Source organism: Phocoena sinus, chromosome 11 (assembly GCF_008692025.1).
Source record: "Phocoena sinus isolate mPhoSin1 chromosome 11, mPhoSin1.pri, whole genome shotgun sequence".
Lineage (NCBI taxonomy): Eukaryota > Metazoa > Chordata > Mammalia > Artiodactyla > Phocoenidae > Phocoena > Phocoena sinus.
Window position 1 is genome coordinate 35289986 of NC_045773.1, and position 24852 is coordinate 35314837.

A 24852-nucleotide genomic window follows, 5' to 3' on the forward strand; every position below is an offset into this window, starting at 1 on the left:
GGCTTGATGTTTGGGGTCCTGGAACTCTTTGGTAATCTCATCAACACCCTCTCTGGAGGGTCCACTGCACTCACAGAGTCGTGCCCAAATTCTAGAGGGTTCCTGGACTGACACCCTCATCTAGGCGACAGGAGGCTTGAGTTGCTGCAGGTGGCTGGAATCACAGGCTCTGGCCAGATGGCTTGCTAGGGGTCCCAGGGAGGCAGAAAATGCCAACCCCCCCCCCCCCCGCCCCGCCTTCTTCCCACATCCTGTTTCCCTGATTAGTAGCCTCCTAGGTAATAAAATCACTGTCAAGTGAGTATGACTCAGCCCCACCCCTTTCCCATCAAAGCCACCGCAGCGTCTGGGTAACCAGAAGGTTAGGGCTTCTAGCACGGCGCCCACCTGCATGCTCTCTCCTCTTGGCCAGTCACAAGAGGGTCTCCTACAACTGAATGTGGAGGCCAGGGCCCCTCAGGTGGAACCAGCAGTCCCTACCAGTCTGGCCACAGTTGGCCCGTATTACTTTTTGAACAGCCTCACCCATTTGAAAGGATCAAGCAAGTCAGCCACACGCAATAACATTTATTACTCGGAAACACTTCTGACCCCGGGAATTTAAAATCATAACCCAGACTAACGTGCGCTTAGGGCCAGGAAGCTCCCTTGTTTCTAAGAACTCTATCTTGATTGTCCATTAACATAATCTCCGGCTAGACTATAGGCTCCTGGAAGGAGAGCTGGACCCCCAGCCAGGATAGAGCATGGGCTTGGCACATGGTGGGCAGCAAGGTCTATGCAATGCAAACAAGAGAAGCAGCCCAAGTCCAGGATCTTTTCGCTGCCCGGCCTTTTGGGGTTTACTGAGGCAGCCGGATCACTTTCCAATTTCTGCCAGGGACTGTCTGGGAAGCATTTGACCCAAGGGATGACCCACAGTGCCAACTTTGGGTGGAAACTGTAACTGACAGCTTTCTAACCAGCATAAGCCTTTCCAAAGGTCAAGTGGAGGCTTAAAGAAAAATATGTTCACTTTTGGCCACTCTGCTCTGCCCACATCTCCTGTGATAGAAAAGCCGGTAGGGCCCGATGCCAAGGGGCTGAACCCACAGGTTCATCCATCCATTCCTTTCTTTCTTCCTTCCACCACTTCCCGTGGAGTAACCAGCACGTAGCAGGCATCGCGTGAGACACACACAACCCAGCCTTGAGCAGCTGCTCAGCTAATGGAGAGGGAGACATGGAGGGTATTGATGTTGACAATGCACAGTGAGCATCTAACAGGAGCACATGTGAAGGGGAGAGCCGACCCTGGCTAGGCTGGGGGGACACTGTGACGGAGGAGCCCACATTCCAGACAGGCCTTAAAAGATAACAAGGTGGAAAAAGGGCTTCCAGACACAGAAGCACGGGCCACGGAAAGGTCCCGCATGGTAACAGCGGGGATGGGGTGCAGAGGAGGAACGGCTGGGAGCGCGCGGCCGGAAATGAGGCAGAAATGTAAGTGCGCTAGTGTCTGGTGCAGAACTTTGAATATTCGACTATGAAGTTACCTTTTTTTTTTCATACAACAGGTGGCACGGTCAGCTTTCAGTTTACAAAGGGAGTGTGTGGAAGATGAAGGGGGGCGCTGAGGCCAGAGGCAGGAGATGTTTCAGCAGTCAAGGAATGCAAGAGGGAGGAGGGCCGCGGAGGCTGGGGTGAGACGAGCTGGCCACTGAGGCCCTGGGCGTGCACGCGTCTTACCAGGGGAGAAGGGGACCAGGAGGCAGCTCCGGGATACCCCGGCCTTGAAAGGATAGGCTGAGCCCATGAAGGAGTCTGACATCAAGTTCTAGTTAAGGAGAGTTAGTATTTCCCCTCAAGCGCTATTTGGCATTAAAATAAATCACTGAGATACATTTATGAGATATATATATATATATATATATATATATATATATATATATATGTGATCACTGAAGAACTGAAAAGATAGCGTCAGGGTTTCTTCCCAGGAGGTACAGAAGGTGCTCCAGGAAAACTGCTGGGGCTGGTAAAGCAGCCTTATTCCTGCCAGGGACCCTGGGGGAGGGAGTGCTGTCCTGGGAGGCATATGGGACCGGGTGACCCAGTGTCCACGACACATCCGCTCTGCACAGAAGCACGAGGACAGCACTAAAGCACTTTCTTCTTTCCCCAAACCCAGTAACTCTCAACGTTTTCCAAGCTCAAGTGGCTAGGCAGGCAAATTCGACATTTTCAAGGTACAGTTGATGCTTGAACACTGTGGCTTTGAACTGTGCGTGTCCACATACACATGGATGCTTTTCAAGAGTAAATACCACAGCCCTACGTGGTTTGTGGTTGGCTGAATCAATGGGTGCAGAGGAACCTCGGATAGGGAGCGGCGGCTCTAAGCAATACTCAGATTAACCCGCGTGTTGTTCAAGGGTCAAGTGTAGAACCAAGACCAAAACGCTTCGAGGTCTAAGCCTTGGGAACAAAGTGTGGCTCCCTGAGGAAAAGCCCACATGGAGGCAGGTAACGTACCTGAACAGGTGCTGGACAAAACACCAGATGGGCGGCCTCTGGAAGCACAAAGAAGGAACCTCAGTCAAATCAGAAGTGCTCCTTAGACCTACGGGAGCCAGTACTTTGGACAAAGCCCTTCTTCAATCTCCCTCCTTGCAGCAAGAGAATTCACCTGAGGAGTCCAGCGGCTGCCCCTTGGGAGTACTGGAGGGGAAGGCCTCGGAACAGGACTTGGTTCTTATCTACATCATGGCCCACCTTTCAAAACCCTAGGGCGGCTCAGTCTCTCCAAGTGCGCGAGCTCGATGCCCGATGGGTGGGTCTTCCCTGGGGAGCCGACACGACCCACTGAGTAGCCTGTTTGCTCGGCCCTCATTCCTTGTCTCTTTGGCGTCTCACCGCCTTCCATGCTTGCCTAACCCACACTCAAAACAACATTTCTCCTGGAGTGATCCCACCTCCCCACCAGGGAAGCTCCCAGCTCGCACCACATCCCTCGAAATGTGCTCTCACTCAGGAGGCCCCCTTTACCAGTCAGGCTCTTGAGTATAAAAGGAGTCAGGTTCCTCCACTCGTTTGAACCCTTCCTCCTATGATGCCTTCTCACCTCCCAGGAAGGACTGTAACTTCACCCTCTGTATTTCTATTACAAAACAGCTGCAACCCTGTCTCTCCTGACAGAGGCTGACAAGTTTCTCCCGGAACACACGCCCCTCACTGTGGAGAACACAGCCCCAAAGGACCCTGCGACAGAGCTCCCCAGGAGAGACACAGACCTTCTGAGATGAAGTTTATGGGCCAGGTTCCCAGCCCTCTGTCCCTCTGGCCATCTCCTCACAGAGAGGCTTCCTTCTGCCACCTTTGCAACACGTCTCCTCAGCCCCACTGCCCCTCTGACGGGTAGGAGGGCCTCACTGACTTCTTTGCGGATGACTACTCGCCTGGCCTTGCTTTGCTAACACCAAAGAGGAGATAGGAGAGTCAGGAAGCGTTTTAAGAAGAGCTTTGCTTCTTGGTGAAATGACTCTCTCCGGCTCCTCCAGACACACCGTCACAACACCAAATCCATCTGCTTCGCAAATGCAGTGACGGTGCCCCTCAGGCGTAGAGGCGCTGCTATTGCTGTTTTAAAATTTCTCTCACTTGTAATCTGAGGTTATCTTCTGCTGTGAAAATACCTTGTGGAGGAAAACTACGAAGCGGCACAATTTCTAGCGGAAATCACTCATTTAAAAACTCTGATCCATCAGTACTGACTACAAGTTAGCCACTCATTTCCCCTCGGCCTCACCAGCCTGTTCACACACCACTGAACTCTCCTCCCAGGTTTGGTAACAGTGGTTCACCGGACACAGCCGCTGACAGTGCACACGCAGACACACACGGACTCACACACATGCCGGGGGAAATGTGCCTTCTCAGAGCTTAATCACCAGGCAGGGCAAGACATGGCGAGGGGATCTAGGAAATGTTGCATAGATACGTGCCATGTTGCCTTGATCAAGTGCTTTTGGAGTTCTTACTCTGCAACCTTTCCATCAGTCCAGACAAATGTTGATCAAGGACGGAAAGGGGAAAGGGAAGCAAACCAAAAACCTCAAAGGATATTCAGAAGAGTTTGGTGGGGGCAGGGAAGAAGGTGCATGTGTGGAGATATGGACAAGTCACAGTAATTAGCATCTGGCCATGCAAAAATGCCAGGTTTGACCCCACTGCAATCACCCCGATCGATCACTTACAAGCGTCCTTTCTTTTTGGTCCACAAAGAGCTGATAAAGATTGCATAGGAATTAATTCAAATTAAAGATAGGAACAGTTCTATATTAGAATTCCACTTACGGATGGAGTATGTGAACCCATCATTTCATAATCCGAGTCTTACTTAAATTAGTGTTGTCAGATACCTTACACCCTGATGAACAGACACTGGGGTCACTGAACTCATTCTCTAACTCTGATGGGTGGAGGTTTTGCTAGAAAAGAAACTGAGGGTCAAATGTGTCACAGCTCGGCCAGGATCTGCTCCTCTGTCCAGGGTTTTAGGATGAGGAAGCATCACCACTTGATGATGGGGATGGTGGTCGTCATCGTAACAGTCCTGACACGTCTACAGCATGGGGCTACACGCCGAGCACTCTTGTAAGCGTGGCACACAGAGTGATTCTTACTCCTCCAAACTGCCCTATGAAGTAGGACTACTAGAGCCCTCATTCCATGGGTGAGGAAATGGAGGCACAGAGCAGCGAAGTATCGACAGCTTGCTTGGGGATTTGAGTCCAGTCTGGTCCCAGAATGGTGCGTGCTCTTCGACACTATACCATCTGTCTCTTACGCTACAGACGTTGACAACTGTGGACTGGACTCAGTCTGTCCTAAAGGAGACATAACACGCAGAGCAGTCCAACACAGTTTAAAATGCTCGTGTCTTGTTTTGTCTTAAAGTCAAGTGAAATTTTTCTAAATTAAACAAACGAAAGATGGTATGGCTGTGAGAGGTCTGCAGCTGGTAGAATTTTCCATAAAAGGTGAAAAAGGTGCTGTAGACCAAGAACAAAGAAAACCAAAGTCTTTATGCTGGCAATGTAGAAGTAAAATCAGGGCTGAATTATTCCTGATGGGTTATGTGAAAACAATGTCTCCAATGCTCAAGTAATGAGGCGAGTTTCCTTGAGACAGTCTGACACACGCTCTTCTAGAAACAGAAAATCAGGTTTCAAAACAATCTCCATTCTGCAAATTCCTAATTCTCTCTTCTTCTTTTTCTCAGAATTGTTTTTGCGAGGTTTTGTTTTCGCAGATTTATTTTCTCATGTGTACACAGATGCCCTCATCGGGTTTTAATGTTCTCAGGCGATAACCTAGTTAACGGCCAGAACCATTCGGCATAATCCAGTAACACAAGACTAACGGGAAGTGGGTGACTCTTTGGAGTGATTCGGCTACAGCCTTTGACAGTGGGTTCAGCAACTCACCTTAGGTTTAAATGCAATGACTTTCAAAACCATCTCGACAGTGAACACCCCGGTGAACACCATGTTCAGGATGTCCATGGCGTCATTAAACATCCTGGACTGCTCGTAGTGCTGTGGACGGAAGCAGAGGCACGGTTCTCGGGGGTCCACTCCGGACTCGCAAAAGGAGGCTCCCCAGCCCACCACCCCCTGCAGGCGTCCGTCCGCCTGTCACACGGGCAGCGAGGCAGCCTCCCCGGTCCAGCACCCTCTCCCAGTGATTCCACCGACCCTGCAAGGGCACGCGGTAGGTCCCCCACAAAGCGCAGGGAGCCCTGACAAGGTGAGGGTGACCAAACGATGAAGGGGAAAGACATCCACTTCCTCTGCTCGGAATAAAGGGAATCCACCCTTTCTCCCAGCAGGGTTTCTACTCAGGGCCTTGACCCAGGCACAATGCAGAACATGCCCACAGGTCTATGGACAAAGGTAGGACTCGGTTAGGATACATTATACGCCATTTAGGCCTATATCCCATCAAAGGCACTGTTATCATCCTGCCTTCGTGCTTTTCCCTACATCAGCAGAGGGTCCTCATTCATAAGGAATTCGTAAATTTAAGGAAAGGGCCAGAAAACGTACCCTTGGCTGTCTTTACACTCGTCTCCCAGACAGCACTGGGAGTTGGTTTGATTTGCTCAAGTTCTTAGAGCCAGTGGGAAACTGAATCTAGACCTTGGCCACTCTTGTCCTAGTGCAATATCCACTAGACAGCGCAAGGGCTGGAAACGCTCACTATCAACGCCGCTCTGTAATCCAATGTGGCCAGTTGAAGTGAGCTGCCTTCCTTGCCCCCAGTGAGCCAAGAGTCGCTGTCAGGCAGGTCAAACTCAGTACTCCACGGACCAGAAGACTCCCCACTGCCACGCTGAGAGTGACTTGAGGACAGGAATGACACTCTGGGACAGGCCCAGAGCAAAGTGCCGGACACAAATTACCCAGCATAAACTTCGTTTCCCACTTTACCAATCGACAAAGCCAGGCTCGGGGGACTTAAATAACTTGCCCCGGGTCACCCGGCTGCTAAGGAGTCAAGTCAGGATTGAAGACCCCGCCTGTTCATTTCCACACAGACAGAGCTTTAGTCCACAACCACTCCCTGGCCACAGAAGCCCACAGTAAAGGTTCACAGGCCTGCAAGCCATGCTAGGGCTCCAGAGAAATGGCACTTATGGTCACGCTGTACAGTCTCTTACGCAGAAGAGTGACTGTAAACTCCTGCCACGGCAACTGTTAGCCAGAATGGGAGTCTGGCCAAACTACAGCCCAGACTCGTTAGATAATCAAACCCTTCCTCCTGTGAGGGGGCGGCATTCCACCCTCAGGATTTGGGGCATGGGGCTGCACCGAAGGCCCAGACGTGATCCACGCGGCTGTCTCCATTTTTACCTGCATGGCCAAGCAGAGAGTGTTGAGCATGATGAGGACAAACATCATGTACTCGAAAGGCGAGGAGTTCACCACGTACCAGAACTTGTACTGGTAGGGGTTTTTGGGGATGTATCTCCGCAAGGGACGTGCTTTCAAGGCGTATTCAACACACTGACGCTGCAATGGCAGAAAAGAGCAACGGGGATCCTGAGCACGTCTATGGAAGAAGGACACAGTTCTCGTCTGCCCTGAAAAGCTGGCGCACCCCTTCTGGGAGGGGGCGAGAACGAGGGGGAACCGCCAGCGCAACCCGCACAGGTACCACTCAGCATCACTGACAAAGGGCCCCCAGCTCCATCACCTCATCTGGTCCTCACAGCAGCCCTTGAGGGTAAGCAGAGCACCCAGTTTGCTTCCATTTCGCTTATTAAAAGACTGAGGTCCGGCGATGCATTAAGCAGAGATGCAAAGCCTTGACCCATGTCTTATCCCTGCCCTTCTTTGATGCTGGTGGAGTACATCTGTAGTTCTCCTGCCCAGGGAAGGAAGCCAAGGAACGAGAGGCAAGGAAATCCTCAAGAACCAGAGGGGCTGGGCTGACTCCCTGAGATTGGAGGTCCCGTGGCTGCTCCGGGATGGACCCATACAAGACGCCTACCAGAAGCCAGAACGAGCATGGTAACCCTAAGTGTCTAATGGTGAGTGAGCTGTGTGTCTGCCTGAGAGCTTTAGAGGCTCAGGAGCTTGTCGTGTTCATCTTAGAACCCCCAGGACATGGTCCGTGATGATGGCCAGAGCACTGCCCCGCCCACTGATGCTGGGGCCGAGACCGGTCCACCCTTTGCAGCAAGCCCAGAGGGAGCCTCCAGCCCCAAAAGCCTTTTCAGCATCACACCCTACTTGCTCCTAGGCCCAGACCAACCACAGGCTCTCTCTGTTCAGAACCTGGCCCCGCTGTGACCTCACATGCTGACTCTTGGGACCCCTGACTGGAGCCTATCCTGGACCTCGTGGTGACCTAGTTTCAGCTCTGGTTCCGCCTGGGTCTTGCCCTGACACTCTTCTTCCTTGGCGGGGGTCAGGAGGGGTGAAGAGCTGGACCAGGCCTCCCTCAGACCGTCACTGATAAAATCTGCAGGGACGCCCTGACAACTCACAGCAATGTCTTCCTATAAACCAAGCTGTCCTCGTGTTTCCCCAGTGGAGATGCTGCAGCCTGAGAGAGACGGTCTCACCATGCACGGCGACTTCCCGCCAGGAAGCCCAGGCTGGCAGTGATTCTTGCTCTCTATGTAATCATCGAACAGAGATGGCTACTGATAGAGGGCCTGGGGGAAACTCCCAGAACAGAATCTCGATCTCACAGACTATTTTTACGGCTGAAAAAGACCTTTAAAAGTGACTCCTTAATGCCCTCAATTTAGGGAGACAGCCCAGACAGGAGGTGGAGGCACACCCACAGTCACAGAGCAGGTGCAGGCAGAACAGGACCAGACAGGTCTCCTGGCCCCCTCGCATCATCACACGATCAGAGCCAAAGGCCCCTGCGCCTAACAGACTGGCTAAAAGAAGGTGCTAGATCAAGAGACTGACGCCAGTGTAACCTTAGTCCCAAGTTTAAAGTTAGCGACTTTCCCGGGGGTGTGAGAGGGTACTTCCTCCTAAGTCAATGGTTCTCAACCAGGGCACGTTTGACAACGTCTGGAGATATTTCTGGAGCGGGAATGAGGGTGGGGGGCAGAAGGTGCTACTGGAATCTAGTGGGGAGAGGCCAGGGAGGCTTCTCAACCATGCACCGCAAGCATAACAAAGAATTATCCAGCCTCAAATGTCAACAGTCCCGAGGTTGAGGAGATAAAAGGCTTGGGAGGGACTGTGCGAGTGCCACTGGGTGCTTCCTGACCCCAGGCCACACCATCCTACGTGACTCTGAGCTGTCACTAGTGGGTCATGACCACAGAAGGTGGCCTAGGTATCCTGACTTCTCACTCACACGTCTGGGGGTAAATTTCAAAATTACAGCCTACTCTGCACCTGGGAAACTAACTCTCCACACTGATGACTCACAGTGGCTGAGGGTGTGCTCTGAGCAGGGCCCAAGCCCCAGGGAGAGAGAGCAGGTGGGCACCCTTCTCTGTACATGCGGGAAGCTGTCAAAAGAGAAATCGGTCCTCTTTGGCTCGAGGGACAGAAGCCCGAACAGTGTGTGACTCTAACCTGATTTTTGTCCAGCTCACAGTTCTTATACTCTTTCTCCCCCTGCTCCTGAAATGTGACGATGACGAAGCCCACAAAGATGTTCATCATGAAGAACGCTACGATGATGATGTAGATGATGAAGAAGATGGAGATCTCCACGCGGTAGTTGTAGATGGGGCCGACGTTCTCTCCGTTCGAGTCGATGGCTTTGTACAGCAACCTGGAGAGCAGAGGATCCAGTGAGCACCAGCCCCGCTGGCTTCTGACCACCTCTGTGGGCACTGACGCTCGGACCCCTCGCTGGGAGCCCACCCCAAGGCCCTGGGACACGTGGAGGTCCCTCAGGAAGCCTCTTGAGCGTTAGGCCAATCAGCCCCGGCACCTGGCGGAGGGAACACCTGGGATATATTTGTTGACTGATGGCTCTGAAGACTGGAAAAGATTTTACAAATATCCAGTAATGCTCCTTTCTGGTCACAGACAGAAGACAGGACGGACATCACATGGAAGACACTGGCGGAACTGAAAGCTGTAAACGCGAGACAACGAGCGAGCGGCCAGGGCATTTCCAAAGAACTACGAGAGGTTCCCCAAACTGAAACAAGCACTAAAATTAAATGTCCCAGGCAGAACTCTGAGCAGAAAGAGGGGCAATGACTGCAACAGCCTCCAGTTCAACGTATGCTCGTTCTGACACAGATTCAGCCCTTCCAGGCACCCACCCGAGGCGTGCACTGTGCTGGGTGCTTTCACATCCATCTGGAAAGGTGGACATACGGTCGTCCCTGTCTTACGGAAGCTCAGAGAGGGATCTAAGTGCCAAGGTCACAGTCCTGGGGACAGAGCAGGAGTTGAGCCCACCTCCCCTGAGTCCCAAGTCCCAAGTCTGTTCATTTCCCTGCCATCCCTGGTGGCAGCTGCCACCCAGGTTTACTAAAGTGCAGTGTTTAAACCCTGAGACCACAGCTAGCGCCTCCGTGGAGTGCAGGCTCTCACTCTATGCTCCTCGTCTCGCAGGACCAATCCACCAATGAACAAGCCCCACCCAACTGTCCTACTTCGCAGACACCCCACACATCCAGAGAGTCCTGCCAGCCTGTCCACCCTCCTCTGGGCATGAGAACTTGACAGTCGGAACTCTATCAACATATATATGTTCTGGCGGCAGGAGCTGGGGGGCCATCAGAGAGCAGAGCACAACAAAGGTACAAGAGCGCTCCTGTCGTATTCTACCATCTTCCTTCTTTCCACTTTTCTTACCTCACCCATCAAAATCCTAGCCATTCCTCAGGACCCTATGCTGCATGTCTCTGACACACCAGGACCCTCCTGCTTGGCTTGGTTGGCGACACTGACTAAACGTGGGCTTTGAGAGGGGAAACCACATCTAGACAGCTCTGTTTCTTCCACAGGGTGTAGTACAGCATGTTGCATGGAGCTGGTATCAAGAGCACACGTTATGAATGAGCCAGCGAGCGCGGCAGTGAAAGACGTGGCACGATGGCACGTACTGGTACGTTACTAGGAGTGAATGAACAAATGAGTGAACGGTCTGGGACACTCTCATGGGCCTCTTTAGGAACAGTGTAGTGGCAGCTTTACTGATGAGGTGACACAGGAGCTGGCCTGAAAAATGCCTCTGGGGACTCCCCATCCACATCCAGCAATGCCCCCCAGGAGCCCGCTGAGAGATACCCCCCTTCCAAGACCCCAGCTTCCCAAATCCGAGAGTCCTGGCTGCCCACAGGGGTTAATCCTTTGCCTAATCAGACAGAGGAGCCCTGTGGGCCAGGAAGTGAGCGATAAGTGGTCCAAAGTTAAAGAGTCATAGAAAAGGCCTACAAAACTGGAGAAAAGCAGCAGGACCCACTCTCCAGGAGACAAGGCTCAGCCCAGAGTGCCCGCGAAGCAGCAGCGGCAGCCCTGGGAGACGCACGGTCTCGGTACTCACGCGGGCCAGCCCTCGAACGTGGAGACCGTGAACAGAGCCATCATAGCTGAGAGGACGTTGTCAAAGTTGAAGTCGCTGTTTTGCCAGATCCTCTCACGGACCACAGGGTTATCGACATCCCCATCCTTGTAGAGGATGAAGAGCCCCCTAGAGAGGAAAGGAAGTGGGCGGTCACCCTGGCAGGATGTGGAATCTGTCACACTGCCCGATCCCTCCCCCGGCCAGGCCACCGTTCTGAGCATGGCACAGCCTGCGTTTCTCCACATCATGCTCTCCATTTAGCCTACTCGACGGTTCGAATAACCGTGCAGCAATGACTAAATGAGCATCCTCCAGAGTGACCGGGCAGACACCCAGCCTGATCACAAATGAAAACTACCGAACAAGAACCATCCCTCATACAATGGCCTCAAGGTGTGCAATGAAGAACCGAAAGTTTTGGCCATGCAGAATTCCACAGGCTCCGGGAAACAAGCCCAGGCATCCGCTAATCTACATTTTAGTTTTAATCAAATTCCTTCTCTACATTTTAGTTTTAATCAAATTCCTTCTCTCATACTAACAATATTCCCAGTTTTCTTTCCAAAACAATTCTATAATCGCTGGTACACGGTATTTCTCCTAGAATGCCTCTATTTCACAGATGAGAAGGCCAACTTAGCAACGGAAGGGAAAGCGTCTTCACACGGCTGCTGTGCTGTCAACTCCGTGGGCGCCCCCCACCCCAGAGCATGAACGGGGCCCCTGAGGTGCACTGCCACGGTCACATGGCCTTTGGTGCTCTCTGACTGCACCTTCTGCTGAAAAGAAACCCTCAGTGAACACAGTGCAAGCAGGCCAGCCTTGCCTGGTGACATCTCAAAAGGACAGGGACGTCTATGCTTCTAAGGTCTCAGAACTTCAGGCAATGGCCTCCGTGTCTACCTTCACAGTCTTTTGGATGCATTGGGATAAGAGGAATGAGTATATGCCACCTGCTCTCTCCTCTGCCCATTACTGTGAACGAACATATGGCCAAGATGTGGATGATGGGAGCAAGGAGAAAGAAGCATCCTGGGACCTGTCAGAAGAGGGTCGCCAGATCCTGAACTCCAGGAAGTTAAGCTTCAAGTTCTGGTTTGAGGAAATAATTGGATACGTGGCTGTAGGGGGAGCTTTTGGGGAGCATTTCATAATTGTAATTTTAGGTTTTAGTGCCCACTCTCTCCCCCAGTTTACTGATTCTATACCAAACATCAGAAGTCATCTGTCCATGCCTTAAGGGTGATGAAAAGCTTTGGAACTAGACAGAAGTGGTGCTCCCTCCACAATGTATTGTATGAAATGTCACTGCACTGTACCGTTTGAAATGGTTGATTTTACGTTATGTGAATTTCACCTCAAAACAAAACCCTTCCACGTCTCCAGCCATGGGCTGAGCTCTCAGGCCTCTTGTCCTCCACAACAACAACTTCTGAAATGCTAGCATGAGCGGATTCTTGAAGCTTTTTATCGGTTCTTCCAAACTCCCCACTCCCACGTTCAGGGCACTCACCTGCATTCTTCGGGGTTACTTTTGGCTTCATCTGTGCATCGATAAAACTTCCCCTGGATACAAAACAGACAGACAGTCAAATGTGGGCTCCGCCTGAAGGAGACGGGCTGGGCTCCGTGCTTGCAGGCCCTTCCCTGTACCTTGAAGAGCTGCACCCCGATGCAAGCAAACATGAACTGGAGGAGGGTGGTGACGATCATGATATTGCCGATTGTCCGGATGGCCACAAAGACGCACTGGACCACGTGCTAGGGAGAGGGGGTGGGAGGGGGCAGGGCAGTGTTAGTTCCCTGTGCTATTTCAGCCACGGGCTGAACTAATACCAGCCAAGATTTTCTACGATTATATGCAATTTTATATTATTTTCCTACCTGACAGTCCCTTATGCTTCGTTTTTCAGGTGGTTACCTATGGAGTTACCCCCAGTGCATTATGGCCCCCTGGGAGGAACGCCCTGTAAGCAGGTTCCTCCTTGACTTCCTCCAAAGCAGTGAGCTCAGTCAGAAGAAATGCCATGGGGTACAGCACTGCCTGGCACAAGGGTCCTGTACCCCATAAGATGACTTAGGAAAATGGAAACCCTCTGGCCTTTTGTACAAACTGCACAAGAATAGATTTAAAGACTAAAAGAAACCCAGAGGAACACTGTTAATAATGAAGAAAGCAATGAAGTGTGGACAGTAATCAGATAAAGAAAAGCATCTTAAATGAACGAAACATTTAAAAAATAATAACTTGTTTTCATGGAAAGCCCTTTTATTTTAAATATAGCAGTGTGTACATGTCAATCCCAAACTCCCAGTCTATCCCTCCCCCTACCCTTCCCCCCCCGGTAACCATAGATCATTCTCTAAGTCTGTGAGGAAAATAATAACTTGAAAAACACTACCAGCACTTAGCAGAGGCAGCTTCATTGGTTAGAAATGTTCTTTTCAAAGGCAAAGCTCACTGGAAAATCCATCAGGCCTCAACCCAGTCCCGGCCCAGAAAAATCAGTGATGACAGCTAACCCCAACTGAAGCCAGCCCAGCCTGGAGAGGAATCCAAACCTTAAGTCCTTTTGCTCTGTTGATTGCCCTGAGCGGTCTCAGAACCCTTAAGACTCTCAGGATCTTCACAACTGAGATGGCACTGGATCTAAGGGAAAGAGCAGAGGCAAGTAAGCAAGCAAGCAGAGGGTATTACAGTGGGTAAAATGCTGTGAGATGATTTCACTTAGTACAACTACGGTGGGGCCACGTGGAGCAGAGCTAATCTCTCCCCATGAACCACACACGAGGGTGGGTCTCCTCCTTCCGGCCCACGCTCCATGGCACCTCCTAAGCCAGGCCCCCCGCACTCTCAGAGACCCTGACAGGCACACAACTAATGCAGCAGAGACACAATTCAGGAGTTTGCTTTATTCTTTCCACCTGATGTAAATGCTAGGCAGTACTTGCGGAGTTGCGTTGGTTTGGTTGGTTTTCTAAGTTGGAGGCCTGCTGCAGTGCCCTGGTGCTGGCTTCTCTGGCCTCCAAGGAGTCCGCCGTTGGGTGGCAGAGATGGGCAACCGCAAGCCAGCATGTAGGTGTGACAACAGAGAGAAGGCAGCCAGGGGAAAAGACCTTGGGGAGTCTGGGAAGGCCCCATAGAGGTGATATCAGGTGAGTCCCAAGTGGGTATGGGGTTAGCATATGGGGGGGGCGGCAGCTGGAGGGTGCAGGCACAGCTGCGAGCTTACAGGCGTTGCAAAGATACTCGTGAGAATGCCTTTCCGAGTTGTGACTACATGGCTCCCTCTCACTGGGTACTGACGGGAGGTGAGGAAGAGGATTTTAACACAGGGCAGTTTCAGGCAGGGGTCCTCCCCCTTCTGAAGGGGATAGAGCCTCTCATTTGCCTTTAGTTCAGAGGCCATGTGCACACATGTGCTCTCATATGAGGGGCACTGATGGTCAGCACCTGAGCAGAGGTGCTTCAAAGTCAGCAGGAAAGCAAGACCACCCCTGGATGCTCCCACTGGAGCCTCTGTCCCAAACCCCCAGGTACGGCAGGCAGGCAGTGTACAGCTGGGGCTGTTCCCCACCAGAAATCCCTCAATGCCGTGGAAAGGTCCTGGGGCTCTGACTTGCAGCTTTGGCCCCTTCTAGCTAAAAAATTTTAGATGCCGGGCTTCCCTGTTGGCGCAGTGGTTGTGAGTCCGCCTGCCGATGCAGGGAACACGGGTTCGTGCCCCGGTCCGGGAGGATCCCACATGCCGTGGAGCGGCTGGGCCCGTGAGCCATGGCCACTGAGCCTGTGCGTCCAGAGCCTGTGCTCCGCAACGGGAGAGGCCACAACAGTGAAAGGCCCACGTACCACAAAACCAAAACCAAAACCAAACAACCAAAATTTTAGATGCCAAAAGAAAAGGGTCATAGCAGCTGATTTATCCTGGAGAGTAAGGGAAGCCTTCAATATCCAAGCTGGAAAGGCCTGAGAGGTCACCTCGTCCAACCTCTCCTGTATAGATGGGGAACTGAGATCCTGGGAGAGGAGCCCCCACCGGCCCCGGGCCCTGGGCCAGCCCCTGGAGAACCCAGAGTAGAGTCCAGCTGCCCTCCCTCCTAGTCTAGACTTCTTTCACCCTCTTTTGAAAAAAATATCACAGAGAATAATGAGCACAACCCAGCAGAGGGCATAAAAAGAGAAACAGAAACACAAGAAAGGATGAGTTGTCCCAATGCTTTCTGGCATGGGCACAAATTAAGCTTTCCCAGATAACCGAATGCCATAATTAAAACGATGCCTAGGCTTTATGAATTATGTTAAGATTCCTCACACAGACCTTCCTGCCCAACAGTCCTGTACACACACGTTCACACACACCCCAGAATACTTACTGGATCCCAAATGACACCAGAGACACCCCAACGACCAGCATATCCAGTAAGTTGAAGTAGTTCCTGCAGAAAGCCCCTTTGTGGAGGAAAGCTCCGAAAGTCGTCATCTATAAGCAGAATCATGAGTGATTTAGAGTTTTGTTTTTCTTTTCTCTCTGCAAAGGAAAAGAAACCTGGGCTCTTTACAAAAGCTTGAGCAAAGTATGACTTTACGAACAAGTGTGCATTAGGAAGCCAGAAATGTAAACCAACAGGGCAGAGCAACTGAATGCTTTGTTCAAAAATGGAAAAGGGGCAGCTGATTTCCTATACATTTTAAAAGAAGAGAACAATTATTTCACTGGACATTATCACAGTGAAAACAAATTTCAATTATGAATATATCGCTGGCACGTCCAAAGGCTCTGTCTCAGCAGAGAGTCCACTTGACCAGGTTTGTCAGGATGTAATCACTGCCCAGACAACCTGGCTTCCCCACAAAACGCCAGTTCCGGCCCTTCTGAGACCCCAGCAGAGCCCACATTGCTCCAACCCAGACTTCCCAAGTGGGGCTAGAAGTGCCCGAGCCCCGGGCTCACACGTTCCGTTGATATAGAAACGTGCATGGTTTTCCCAGGCCCCCTATTGCTCCTAAGGGTCCTTACTGATAAACCCATTTTAAAGGCTCCTCCAAGCCCAGCTACTCTAGCATGTGCCAGGTGTGGCTCAGAAGCCGTCACCTGCTAAGTCACGGCCCCGAGTACCCGGAGCCCACACCGCAGGTTCCCCACTGAGCTTTCTGAATAAGGAGCTTAGTGAGGAAGTGCTCCAGAATAAAAACTGCAAAATACATGGAGTTACTGCTTCTTTAGAAAAACAGATGGGAGAAGTTTCAGATAAGTACAGGAGAGGAGAGGCAGAGCTGGGAGCTAATTATACTGGCCCATGTTGAACTGCCAATAATTAACCCTCTTTAACCTACAAAAAAAAGGCCACTTCAGATGGTTTAACCCAGTATCCAAACAGCCTTCCAAATCCTCCCCAGGCCACCGGGAACCACTCTTTCCATGTCAGCTGCTTCTCAGAGATTCTGCATTTTCTGAATCCTTGTTTTAGCTCATTTTCCACTCTATGAGATACTTTCAAAATGAGAATTGATTTGGAAGATTTAAGTCACTGAGGCAAATATATTAAAATTGAAAAGCAATAATTGTGGGTTTTTTTCTTTTAAATAAACCTGTATCTCTTTGCCCTGAAGCCCAAGAGGAACTAAATGCACTGAACAACTTAAAAATGTGGAAAGTAGGGCTTCCCTGGTGGCGCAGTGGTTGAGAGTCCGCCTGCCGATGCATGGGACACGGGTTCATGCCCCGGTCTGGGAAGATCCCACATGCCATGGAGCGGTTGAGCCTGTGAGCCGTGGCCGCTGAGCCTGCGCGTCCGGAGCCTGTGCTCCGCAACAGGAGAGGCCACAACAGTGAGAGGCCCGCGTATCGCAAAAAAAAAAAAAAATGTGGAAAGTAAAACCTCAATTAACCAGGCTAACAGGCTAAAGATAACATTTTCCTGTTCAGTTTGAGGAGAAGGCAAATTGCCAAAAAAAAAAAAAAAGACAGCTCAGGATGAAGCAGAGGCCAGGTGAGCGTACTTGCACCCCACGCCCTGGGCCTCCTGCTCCAATGCCCGTCACCGTGGAGACGGAGGTAGAATCTGCTCACTGACCGAGGCAGCATCTCACTTAGGACAACCGTCAACCAAATTTACTGGCCTAAAGGCAGGAAAATGAACTCAAATGTCTAGAAGATTTTAAACAAGGGTTTAAACAGAGGTTGGTTGGTTGGTTTTGTGCTAGTATTTTCATTAACCAAAAAAAAAAGAAAAAAGAAAAAAAAGGAGAGAGAGAAAATAAATACCCTATTGCCTGGAACGTTAACTGAGGTTTCATTTTACAGAAGATTTTGTAAAGAGCCCAAGTTCCACGGTACATTTAAAATATGTATTTTTTTCGTTTTTCTGTCCTGAGATGCACACACAAAATCCCCAACATGGTTTAAAGAAACTGTGGTTCCAAGACCTCGTTTCCCAGCTTTTCTCTCCACTAGGAGATGACTGCCCTGACAGTTGTCCCAGGCCACGTTGTCCCAGCACTGCGAGGACGCATGCCCCTCAGCAAGTCTGGGGTTCTGGGCTCTCCGCTGTGGGTCTCCAGACCTCTGAGTACATAGGAACGAGCTCTCCCCAGGGTGGCTTCCCAACCAGGACACAAACCACATGCAGCAACGGCGACTGGCAACTCATGCATGGGCAGTACATTCCGGGCCCCCCGTCCAGAGGGTGCTTTTTCCGTTTGTGTAAATGTAAGCCCATCCATTAAAACAGATATATCTTAACACAAAGAGACCCACATTATCTTGCAAATCCTGTTGCAAGAAAATAGTGTGTTACTCTTTTAGGGCACTGAAAACATAATGCAGTCAAAGAAATGAGAAGAGAGACATTCCCTTCGCAGGAGAAATGCTTTTCCTCCGACTTTGATGTCAAGAAGGGTGGAAGAAAGTTCACACACAGTGTTGTATCTGTTATCAGTTGACACATTTCAGAGGACATTAAAAAAGGAGCAAAATATAATTCCCAATCACTATTAGGAAGCCAAAGTAGCTCCTACATGCATCCAAAGGTTAAAAAGAAACAGCAAAAACAAGTTGAATGGTTACAGGAAAAAAATCCTTTGGTTAAAAAAAAAAGAAAAGCGGAGCTTGATCACAGAGGACAAAAACTGAAAACAGCCAAAAGCACGTCACGCGTCTTGGCCGTGTGTCACACACAGGAGCAGGCCCCTGAAACACACTCCTGTGGCACCTGTTACCTTCAAAACGATCTCAAATGCAAAAGTACCAGTGAAGACATAATCTGCATAACCTAGCATCTGGAAGGTAAACAAAGAATTGCCACCGTTATTGCTACCGCTGCTTCAGAGTATGCGAGGATCAATGAAAAAGCCATTACCTTCAACAGGATTTCAACAGTAAAGATGGCTGTGAAAGCATAGTCAAAGTAACCCAGTATCTGCAAGGCACAACACGTGGAGATGAGAAAAAGGCATCTGGACAAACCCCAACAGCTACACGCCCACAAGCGGTCAGAGACCCGTTCTCCCGGGATATGCCTGCCACCCTGGAGGAAAGTGCAGACATGCTCAAAGGGCCCCACCTTGGTCCAACCAAGAACTTTGGGGATACTTACCTCCTGTAAGCACTCTGGGTGACCGTCCCCCGCCCCCCGGCCCAGCCTCGTGTTCTGGGCAGACAGAGGCTCACTTATGAAAGCACTATGCTGATAAGTAACTTGTGGCACCAGATAAATTAGTCTCACACACATTTTAGATTTTTAACTGCCTTTTTGGTAGAATGAAATATGCTGTCATTCAGCTGAACTTTGGATTGGAGGGAAAATGTAAACAAAGGTATTAGTGGCACCAAATGGGGCCACGTGCCCCCTCCAATTCCAGCCCATTCAATCAGGGAGCAAACATCCTTTCCCCACCTATGTGCCGGGCTGGAGAAACCTGCAAGGAAGAGTTTCACTTATCATCTTCCTCCTGCCGGCTGCTCTGCATCTAACACTGCTCTCTCTCTCAAGGCAGGTGTTTTCCTTGCTGGGCCCATTCAAAGAACGGACTGACTTGGCCTCTGAATGATGGTCCAGGCCACTTTATCAGCATTCCTGAGAATACCGTCTCCTTTCCAAGCAGTGGAGTCCTGCTAACCCCTTCTGGGGTCCCTGCTTCTCCTCAGAGCCATGGGGGCTGAAGGGCGGGCAGGTGGGCAGCAGTGGGGCTGTCTAAGGCTGCCCACAGAGAATCCTCAGCCACAGACACAGCAGCCGAGACTCTGCCACTGGAAGAGGCCGTCTGGGCTGCTTATCTGCATGACAACTGGGCTCTGTGGTTTGGGGGAACTGAAGAGAGTGGCCCTGGAAGATAACCCGTGAAGCCCACCCAGGCCAACTCCGTTCATTTCACAGAGGTGGATGCTGAAAACGGGCAGCTGCTCAGGCCACTCGGCCAGTCTCTGCATCGCTGAGCGGGAAGCCAGGCCTCCGATGTGTCAGTCCAGAGCCGCGGGCCCTGCTGTGTCTGTGTGGGACCCACCCCAGGGGAGTCCTTACTACTGTTACACTAAGGCGAGGACCTCTGTTTCAAAGGCAGCCCTCCTCGCTGAAGTTCTCTCTCTTCAGACAGTATTATTCATTTCCCAAACTGTTTCCATTTGGGGATTTATAAATTTTACTGGAACCCTTCTGTGTATCTGTGTTTCCGGCCAGGCAATGAAAGGTCTTTCCCAGTACACTACCAAGGCTGCCCACAGGGAACCCTGCCCCTCCTCCTTAGCCCCTCCGAGGTCGCAGCAGGGCTGTGCCTGCTGAAAGCACGTGCGTAGCCAAGAATGACACAGCTGCTGACAAGCCAACAACTCAGCCTGGTACCCAGGGTCAAAGCTCTTGGATGCAGGTTGTTCTTTCCTCACTCTGCCTCCTTTCTCTTTTTCACTAATGAATCAGCTAAGGTTTTTTAAAAAAAATAAAATAAAAAAGCACTGCATGATATTAGTTATATGACATACCTAAAGTAGTGAAACTCACAGAGAGAAAGCAGAATGGCGGTTGTCAGGGGCTGTGGGAGGTGGACATGGGTAAAGTTCCTGTCATACAAGGTGAGTGAGTTCCAGAGATCTGCCATCCAATATGGTGCCCAGGGTTAAGGATACTGTCTTGTATCCTTAAAATTTTGTCAAGGAAAATCTCATGTTAAGTGTTCTGACTACAGTCAAATAAAAACACTGTGGTATTTTAAAAGCAAGACACACATACATATGTACATCTATTAAAAACGAACAATAACATTCTTGGGAAAAGTTGCAGGGAAATGAACCCACGGGGAAGTAATTACAATAAAAACTTAGAACATGAGGCCCGCATATAAGTTAACTCTTTGTCAATCTGTGTTCTAGGACCAGCTTCTGACCTAGTCCATCACATAATGGTATTTTTTTCCCAAACAGCTTTTCCCCCTCGTGTCTCATCTTTAGGATGGAACCAGTGACACTGAGGGCCTTGTTGCATCTGAGTGTTTAGACAGCCTCGAGAATCTTAACAAAAGCCCTAACCTCTGAGTACAGATTGCGACAGGCTCAGGGCCTTCATCTTTACATCACCCACACATGCTTTGAGGGGAAGATCCTTTAATCTTTGTATCAGGGCGCTCGAGTTTCAGCAATCTGATAGATTGGGTTTGCCAGGCTTCAGACCAAGAGCACTGGAAATGAAAAGACAGCACAGGGCTTGGTTGTCACAACTGAAATCGTGGGACACTGATCTGGTGATTCGTCTAAATCCACAAATCTCTAAAAATCTCTTGTACAGAAAGAGGTACCAACCAGGCAAGGCAGCGACCCCTGATGGCCTCGCACACTTGCGGGCCTCCTTCCCCGGGCAGCTTTCTGGGCGATCATCTGAAACTACGCTACGGTATTGAGGCCGGGCAGTCAACAGGCTACCGTCCTCTGAAGCTGTCTTGCCTCTGGACTGTTCTCAGTGCTGACAGCTGACCTGCTGAGACTGAATTTCTCAGGCAGGAAGTGATTTAGGTACCAGTCTCTGCCCCACATCGATGCTGGGGAAGGGAGCCAGCCCTAAATTACGAAACTGATTACAAACACAAGAATAAACCCTCTGCTTGTTTTCTTTGTAAAGCCACCTCCTGCCCCAAACTAACCAAAACTTAGTTCTTCTCCACTGAACCCTTCAGGTCCACATGTGTCATCTCCCTAACTTGTATTTCTTGTCAGTAACAGAACCAAGTAGCTTTGCGCATTTAAGTCTTCCTGCCAACCCTACATAAGAGCTCCCGGGCGTGTGACACACCTGGTTTCAATTTTACTTTCTCTCCTGCTGGATGCTGCCACCAGGCGGGAATCTCAAAATAGGTGTGCGTGTGAATTGGACCAGGGAGGGGGAAAGAGGGACCAAAACGTTGGCAGCGAGGCACGGAGAGGTAGAGAAGCCGAGCCCCTGAAAATACTCAGTTATTGCAGAATATTTGAAACGAGGTATAAAATATATGATTCAATAAAGGTTTGTGCCCATAAAACAAAACCTCTCTGGCACTGACAAACCTGAAACAAAATGCCTGCAGGTGAACAAGAGGCCCACTTGAGCTTTTGCCCTCATGGCCCCTGCAGGCCCTGCACGGACGCGGCCTCTGCCCAAGGGCTCAGCACCAGCCCGGGGAGCCCCGCCCTGCCGTCCTCGCTGGGGGCTTACAGTGTTCCGGAAGGAGTGGCTGCGGATGGGGTCCTCGGCGGCGAGGGCAGCGCTGCTCAGCATGATGAAGACGAGGATAAGGTTGGTGAAGATGTGGTGGTTGATGAGCTTGTGGCAGCCCACGCGGATCCTGCGGGGAAAGCCGCCGCATGGACGCAGCCCCAGAAGGGCCCAGGCCCTCAGCACACTTAGGTCCACTCCGCGTTGACGAACCAGGTGGAGGACAGCTGTCCCTGTGCCGCCCAAGCCCCGACCCAGCAAACGGACCCACCGGACCATCAGCCCCTGGAAACCCCAGGATGGCAGACCCCAAGTGTTCTGTATGGACACACTGCAGACACCACTCACTGAGTCCTTAAAAGTGTGGACCCTGTCCTTCTAAAGGTGAAGAGACTGAGGCTTCAGCCTGTGAAAGAACGTTCTTAAGGCGACCCAGCTATGGGAATTCCCCGGCGGTCCAGTGGTTAGGACTCTATGCTCTCACTGCCGAGGGCCCAGGTGTGATCCCTGGTCAGGGAACTAAAATCCCACAAGCTGAGCAGTGTGGCCAAAAAAAAAAAAAAAAAAAAAAAAAAGGTGACCCAGATAGTAGGGACCAGGGGAAGATTTCCAATCCAGGTCTGAGGGTGACATATCCCCACCATAACATGAAGCCCAGCTGCTCCCTTTCCCTGCCTTGGAACAGAGACCAAGGTCAGAGCTCATGCCAACAGCTCAAAAAGAATGGAAGCAATCCCAGCAGTTGGGCTGTATCAAAACATGACCACGGTAAGTGAGGCTTGGTGCAATCTCCTGTTATGTGGAGATTCTGTCATAAGTGCTATTTTTGCAGGGAGGAGGGGGAGTCGACCCACAACGAGTACTTCTGAGAAAGTCAAGTGAAAGTTACACCATCATGCAAGAATCTTAGAAGGACGCTACCGCGTGTGCTCAGCACCCCCGGCCCTGGCTCTCACAATGGCTCCACAGGCCATCAGAGCCTTTCCTGACGCCCCTGATGTCCCGTGGGCTAGTTAGTTAGTGCCTGACTTCCCCAAGCCTCAATGTTTGACTTTAGAATTTAAAGATTATTTTTGTCTATAGAATACATGTAGGTTTTCCTTTGAAACGTTTTTTTTTCACTTTAAAAACTGGAGTCCACTTTATATGAAGGTGACCCCTTGCTTCAAATCTTCCCTTTTAGGGCTGCTTACTGCTGGGATGTGGTCCCTGGAGGGCCTGCAAGCCATCAGCAGCTAGGGAAGGCCTTCCAGTGCTGTGAGGGCAGGAGTGCTCAAAGCTTTGGGGGAAAATCAATCCATTCCTCCAATATAGGCAGACGTAGTGAGCTGTAGATGTCAGTGACTCAGCTGAATAACTTTTTAAAAGAGATACCCAAACTGTCAACGGTGATGAGTGATGAAGACTACCATCCAGTCTTCAAGTCTGTAAGACTGCGGCCCCCCTTGCTTCCCACCTATGTCTCCCTGGAGCCTGTGAATTTATGGAGTTCTTTGCTGACAGCCCAGAGCTGCTTCTGCAATTCTAGAAACCTTTCCGGGAGCCATCGATTCCCCCTGGCACTTCACTCCTTCCCAGATCATTTGAAACCTAGAAACCAGCTAGCAAATACACATCTTCCTCTTACAGTACTTGTGAGTAATTACCATGTTCCTGGTGAGCACAGGATCATTTCAACAAGAGAAATGCATTTTAAGCAGGATATCAGGGAGCTGAACTGAACAGCTACCATCTATACAATATCACTGAGCGATTATTACTTTATCACCATCAAACTCAATAGGGAAAAGTAATCAACTAAACTGGATCTCTGGGTGAAGATACTCTGCAGAAGTTGGTCAAAATCCTCATCCCCCACAGCATCTTAACAGAGGCCCCCTCGTGAAGAAAGGGTCCTTTGGATGAAAAAAACACTTCACAAGTGACGACTCACGGCACACCAGAGCTGTGGGCTCTGACCAAGCCACAGTATTGCACCACTGCTGGCCCAGTGCAGGGGTTGGTGGGGAGGAGAATCTGGAACAGCACTTCTCCCAGGACCTGGTCACACCCCTAAGCCCCTGGTCCAGGCACAGGAAGGCTAGGAAGAGATGCACAGAGGGCAAAGGCAAGGCTGGAGCAGGACAGGGGTCCGAGGGGGCTTGGGGGCCCCGACGCTCAGGCGCAGAAAGGGGCTGAGAACCATCTTCCCTCACCCCATCCCCAGCCACCCTCAAGCAACCTGTAGGGTCCTGGGGGAGACGGGGCAGCCGTGCAACTAGAAAGGGGATATTTACGGGTTGGTCTTGCTAAGAATGAAGAAAGCGCTCCCTTCGGGGATGGGGGTGATTTTCTCTTTCATGTTCAACTCAGACATTCTTCGAGGACGGGGGCCAGCAGGAACCTCGGGTTCATCCTCTTCCTCCTCCTCTTCCTCTTCACCTACTTTAAAGGAGACACTTTTTTTTTCGGCGTGAAATAAACAAAGACTGCATTTGGGTTTCCATGGTCGTCCTCAATTTCACATGAATATTTGGCTTAAACGTTAACATCGTCTATCAGCTTACATTAATCAAAACCCTTCCAAATCCGAACGGAGAGTATATGGGGGCGGGGAGGGGCTGAGAAGCGGCCGTCTGGTGAGCATGCGTAGCTGTGGGAGTGAGGCCCCAGCAGTTTAAGGTCTGAGCGAAGGTGAAGGTGGCAGCTGTGGGATTCTCACTGCCCTTCCCCCCAGCACCTTGCTGCTTCCCCAGCAACCTCCGTGCTCAGCTTCAGCCTGAAAAGCTGTGTGGGGTTTCAAGTCACACACAGGCCCCCAGGCTCCCTGATTCCACGGTCCCTCCTACGTCAGCCAGCTAAGGCCCCAGTCGAGGTGAAAGTATCAGGTGAATGTTGATAACTGGCCGTCTCCTAGAGAGATGTCCCAGCCCAGTGTGGGCTTGCCCTGCTCCACCTGCACGTTCTCTCCCCACCCCCCTGGAGCCTAGGTTACATGAGCCGCCTGCAACCACGAGGAAAAGCAGAGCTAACCGGCCCACGAGGGGACTGCACCCGTGGCCTCGGCAGCCTCGGCAGCCCCGCGTGCGCCCAGCTGGGCCAGCCAGCCGCAGACTCAGCCTCTGATCAGAGTGAGAGCGAAGACACATG

The 24852-nt window shown here is 50.9% G+C and overlaps 1 protein-coding gene across 2 annotated transcripts in view; it reads right to left on the reverse strand.

The window, feature by feature from the left end:
- Positions 1 to 24852, reverse strand: part of CACNA1D (calcium voltage-gated channel subunit alpha1 D) — a 324032-nt gene that overhangs the window by 53639 nt on the left and 245541 nt on the right. For both annotated transcript variants that reach the window (XM_032650077.1, XM_032650076.1), the window contains 11 exons: positions 24000 to 24147; positions 21724 to 21853; positions 18409 to 18468; positions 15424 to 15530; positions 13612 to 13699; positions 12703 to 12810; positions 12563 to 12615; positions 11029 to 11175; positions 9096 to 9297; positions 6897 to 7055; positions 5469 to 5579 (listed from right to left, as the gene is read on the reverse strand). In XM_032650077.1, coding sequence (XP_032505968.1) covers positions 5469 to 5579; positions 6897 to 7055; positions 9096 to 9297; positions 11029 to 11175; positions 12563 to 12615; positions 12703 to 12810; positions 13612 to 13699; positions 15424 to 15530; positions 18409 to 18468; positions 21724 to 21853; positions 24000 to 24147 — 1313 coding nt within the window. The remainder of the gene's footprint in view (positions 1 to 5468; positions 5580 to 6896; positions 7056 to 9095; positions 9298 to 11028; positions 11176 to 12562; positions 12616 to 12702; positions 12811 to 13611; positions 13700 to 15423; positions 15531 to 18408; positions 18469 to 21723; positions 21854 to 23999; positions 24148 to 24852) is intronic.